The 4,066-nt window shown below is 60.9% G+C and overlaps 1 protein-coding gene across 1 annotated transcript; it reads right to left on the reverse strand.

Moving 5' to 3' along the window:
- Positions 1-486: 486 nt before the first annotated feature.
- Positions 487-1,927, reverse strand: EMIHUDRAFT_371922 (hypothetical protein; the record flags this gene model as incomplete). The annotated part of the gene is given in 3 exon segments (XM_005761062.1): positions 487-523; positions 525-1,704; positions 1,738-1,927. Coding segments are annotated over 2 exon segments (1,210 nt in total), but the record flags the coding sequence as incomplete, so codon positions are not given.
- Positions 1,928-4,066: the final 2,139 nt, after the last annotated feature.

The following is a 4,066-nucleotide window of genomic DNA, read 5'->3' on the forward strand; positions in this document are numbered from 1 at the left end:
GCAGTCGCCGAGCAGTGTCGCTCACACAAGCCGCAGCACAAGTGACTGAGGGCCAGTGAGGGCGAGCCCATCGCTGTCACAGCTGTGGCAGCCGCACAGTAGGCTGTGTCAGCTGTGCAGAGTGTGTGAGCAGCAGAGGAGCTGCTCTCCAGGCTTCTGTCGCAAAGAGCTGCATGCCACCGAAGGCGCTGTCGAGGTTCGCCGAGCGAGCGCGGCGCAGGTTGAGGGATACCGTCACCGACGAGCGCGTTGGAGTATTCACTCCGGACAAAGACAGTGGCACGCACACGAGCTGCGGCCGTGCCACTGTCATAGCGGCGAGGCGCGGGACCGTCTGTGGCGAAGTGGGTCGCGTCCCTCGATTTTGTTCAACCCAGCATCCACACCCAATTATGAACCCATGCATGTGCTAAAAGCTACCATGAACCATGTCAAATCATGTAGTAGGGATAGTTCAAAATCCGATGTTAGGAAAACTCCCGTACAGCTATACAGTATCGCGTTACAGTACAGTACATAGGAATTAGCATCGCGGCCGCCTTGGCCGGCTCAAATCGATTGGTGGCGTCGAGGTCCGGGGGGTGGGTGAATCTTGGACCACCAGTGACGCATCGTGAGCCGTTCGAGGGTCTGATTGCGCAACCACTCGTCCTCGAACGCGGGCGCGTGGAGCTTGCGCCACTGTGCGAGCATGCTTGTGTTGATGTCGGTCCAGTTGCTCACGCGCACCACTGGCCAGCCGTCGTACATGGTGGCACCCGGAAAATCGCGCATGATCGGGATGGCGCCGGAAAGGATGGCTGAGAAGAGCTTGGGATTTGGGTCGATCCCGCCACCATGAACGCAGAGCAGGAATGGATACTTTTGCACAACTGCACTGAAGCCCTCGTTAGTCGTGTTGGCCACGTCGCACCAACGCCAACTGTTGCACAAGTCTCTGACAAACTGTCGTTCGTGGAACTGCCGCCCGCCTCGCTGCCGCCCGATTTCCACCACCCGGAGCGGCAGTGATTGGATTCGCACTTTTCGCGGCGCGGACGCCAGTGACATGCCCCCAGCATCGCGAGGATTCATCCCGGTCGGGATGGGACTGACCTTGCTGCTCGCCACTGCAGCATCGAGATGCTCGACGTAAATGTGCAAAATGCGCTCATCTTTGAGCCAGTTCGCCCAGGTGCTCGACCTGAGCACGCGCGGGTAACGAACGTCCGTCTGCAACGGCGTCGTCTTGTCGTGGTCGCCCGTGATGAGCACCACGCCATGGCGCCGCGGGATGCAATGCAGCAGCGACTCTGAGAAGGTCTCAAGCTCGTCCGTGTTCACGAATATGGTTCCAGGCACGGTGTACGGGTCGCCCCAGACGGTGAAGCCGGGCAGTCGTCCCCAATGCTCATAGCGCGAGCCGACAACCCAATCGCAGTGCGCTGCCAGTGAACACGGCGGAGGATTAGTCTGCACGACAGAGAAGAGCTCGTCTTTTTGCACGGGCTTGGGCGTCCAGTTCCGGAAGTTGTACTTGAAGGGGCCGTCACGAGGAACGCCGGCGTCATGACCCCGCCTCGGGTAACCCGAGGAACGTTCCTCGGGTGTTTGAGTGTGATTGTAGATCTGGAGTACGCACTCGCCGAACGAGCGCCGCCCTGCCCCTGAGGCAGCTGCTGGTCCTGGTCGGTGAACCGGCCGCTCGTGACCGGATCCATCATCATGATCTCCACCTGCTCGTCCTCCTCTGCATGCACGACAGCCAGCCGCCAGGGCGCGGGTGGGGCGTAGAAGGACGCCCCAAAACCAGAGGCTGCGAACGAGCACGCGGCACATGTCTTTTATCGGCGGCGATTGGCGCGAGAAGAGGCCGCGGAGACCGCCGGGAACGAGGGGGTAGACTCACGGTTCCTACCAGCCGCGCTCACCCAAGTCGATTAGACACTCACACGCGGGCGGGGGAGCGGCTCGCGCGGCGGGAGGGCCGGCGCGAGCGGGCGGGCGAAGCCGCGTTGCGGCGCGCGACGGCGTTCTCCGAGGTGATGACTGTCACGTCTCGCTCCAGCGCACGGGATGGGGGGCGAAGTGGCCGGGCACGCTCGCACACGCTCGCGCAAAGGCCAACACGCGCCGCATCGCGGGGAGAGGGGGCGGCGGGTGCAAAACCTGTGAGTTCGACGGTCAAGCACTTTTTCAGGCGCCGAAGCGCGAAGTCGTTCTTTTCACTTGTTTTTCAGGTGGGACTGGGGAGATCCTCGTGTGTGTCACTCACTGGGGAGATCCTCCATGGGGGTGGGCGATAGCATGTGAGTGAGAGATGCTTGATAGGAGAGATTTTTAAGACTTGTGAAACCCAACACGAATCACAACTCTCGCGCCGTTTCCCGTTTGGAGAGAGAGAGATTTTGTTTGTTTTGTTGAGATTTTTATGCAATACCATAAAGAGAGGTTAGAGGCGGCTAAGGTCCGTTATCGGCCGTCGGCGCGAGATCGCCGGGAGCTGCGGACGTTTCTGAATTTGTGACGGACCGCCTGCGTGTGTGTGTGTGTGTGTGTGTGGCCTGCGTGTGTGTGTGTGTGTGTGTGTGTGTGTGTGTGTACACCGAGAGCTTATGCTCAGGCGAGATGTGAGGCGCATGCGCCCAGGAGGACGCATGCGCAACGACGCTGCTAGAGATGCCTTTCGGGGCCCAGAGATAAAACTTCTGATGCCATGCGTGACCTAGTAGTGTCCCCAGCTATGGGCGTGCCCACGTTGGAGCAGGTGTGGTGTGGGCGCGAGAATAGCTCCGCCGTTCATGGAGGCAACCGATACGAGTCGATTGGTGTGTGTCGTCGTGGTTTCGTATCAAGAATACTCACTCACACAGACCGCCTGCGCTCTTGCTCAATACCAAACAAGTCAAAAAACAACTCTAACACTCTCACATGACAGTTTATGGAGAATTTTCAAGACAAAACTTCTCTCTCTCTCTCTCTCTCTCTCTCTCTCTCTCTCTCTCTCTCTCTCTCTCTCTCTCTCTCTCTCTCTCTCTCTCAGAATGTCCCCCCAAATACTGGTAGTACCAAAATCAATCGAGCCGCCGCGGGCCCACAGGAGGGCTCGGAGCCGCGGCACCGGTCCGCGCCGCCAGCGGGGCGAGAGCACCAGCCTAGATCTACAACCTGCCGACATGGCAGTTGCGACGGCGCTTTCACAGCACACACACACTGGGTGGGAATGCGATATACTCTGGGCAGGAACCTCTGTGCTGAAGGTTTTTCAGCACCTTCCGCTCCCTCTCGCGCTCGCCCCGCCGCACCACGCCACCAATGGGCGCCGCGAGCTGCACGCCCAGTACCCCCGCGACGCCTGCTGCTCGCGAAACCCGCCGCTCCCGCACCGCTCCCGCCATACGACGCGCTCGCTGGCCCCCCGCGCTGCGCCTCCTAGCCTCGCACCGGCTCCGCTCGCAGCTGCGGCCGTTGCCATCGTGGAGCCGCGAGACGCGCCCACTGCGGCCCCTTCTCCACCCTTGCCCCGCACGAGCCCGCACCATGCGCATCCCATTTTGGCTCTGACGCTCGCGAGCCGTCGCCCGCGCGCTCGCAGATCCAAAACAACGTGGGCGAAGGGGATCGCCGCGGCCTCTTGCGTGCTGGGCCTCAAGCTGCGTCCGCTGTGAGTAGGTGCGGCCCTCTTGACCCCCCTTCCCCCCGAGCCCCCCTTTCTCTTCCGAAGACGCTCTCGAGCAGAGAGAGCGCTCTTGATGGCCCGGCGAGTGCTGCAATCAGAGAGAGCACTCTTGCAATCAGCGAGGGAGATTACCCGGGATATCTTCCCCCGATCCTTCCCTCGCAGGTGCATCGACGCTGCTCGTGAGCGCCTGCGCCCCTCCACTCGTAGCATACACCTCTCCACCGACAGCACAAACACACACACACACCCTCGTGGCGGAGTCGGAGGCGCCGAGAGCATGTACCGCGACGCGATCCGGCACGTCGCCGCGATGAAGATCATCACCGTCATCATCGTCATCATCGTCATCGTCCCCCCACCACCACCAGCATCAGCATAGCATCACGTACATCATCAACATGCTGC

This window comes from Emiliania huxleyi (genome assembly GCF_000372725.1).
Source record: "Emiliania huxleyi CCMP1516 unplaced genomic scaffold EMIHUscaffold_728, whole genome shotgun sequence".
Classification (NCBI taxonomy): Eukaryota; Haptophyta; order Isochrysidales; family Noelaerhabdaceae; genus Emiliania; species Emiliania huxleyi.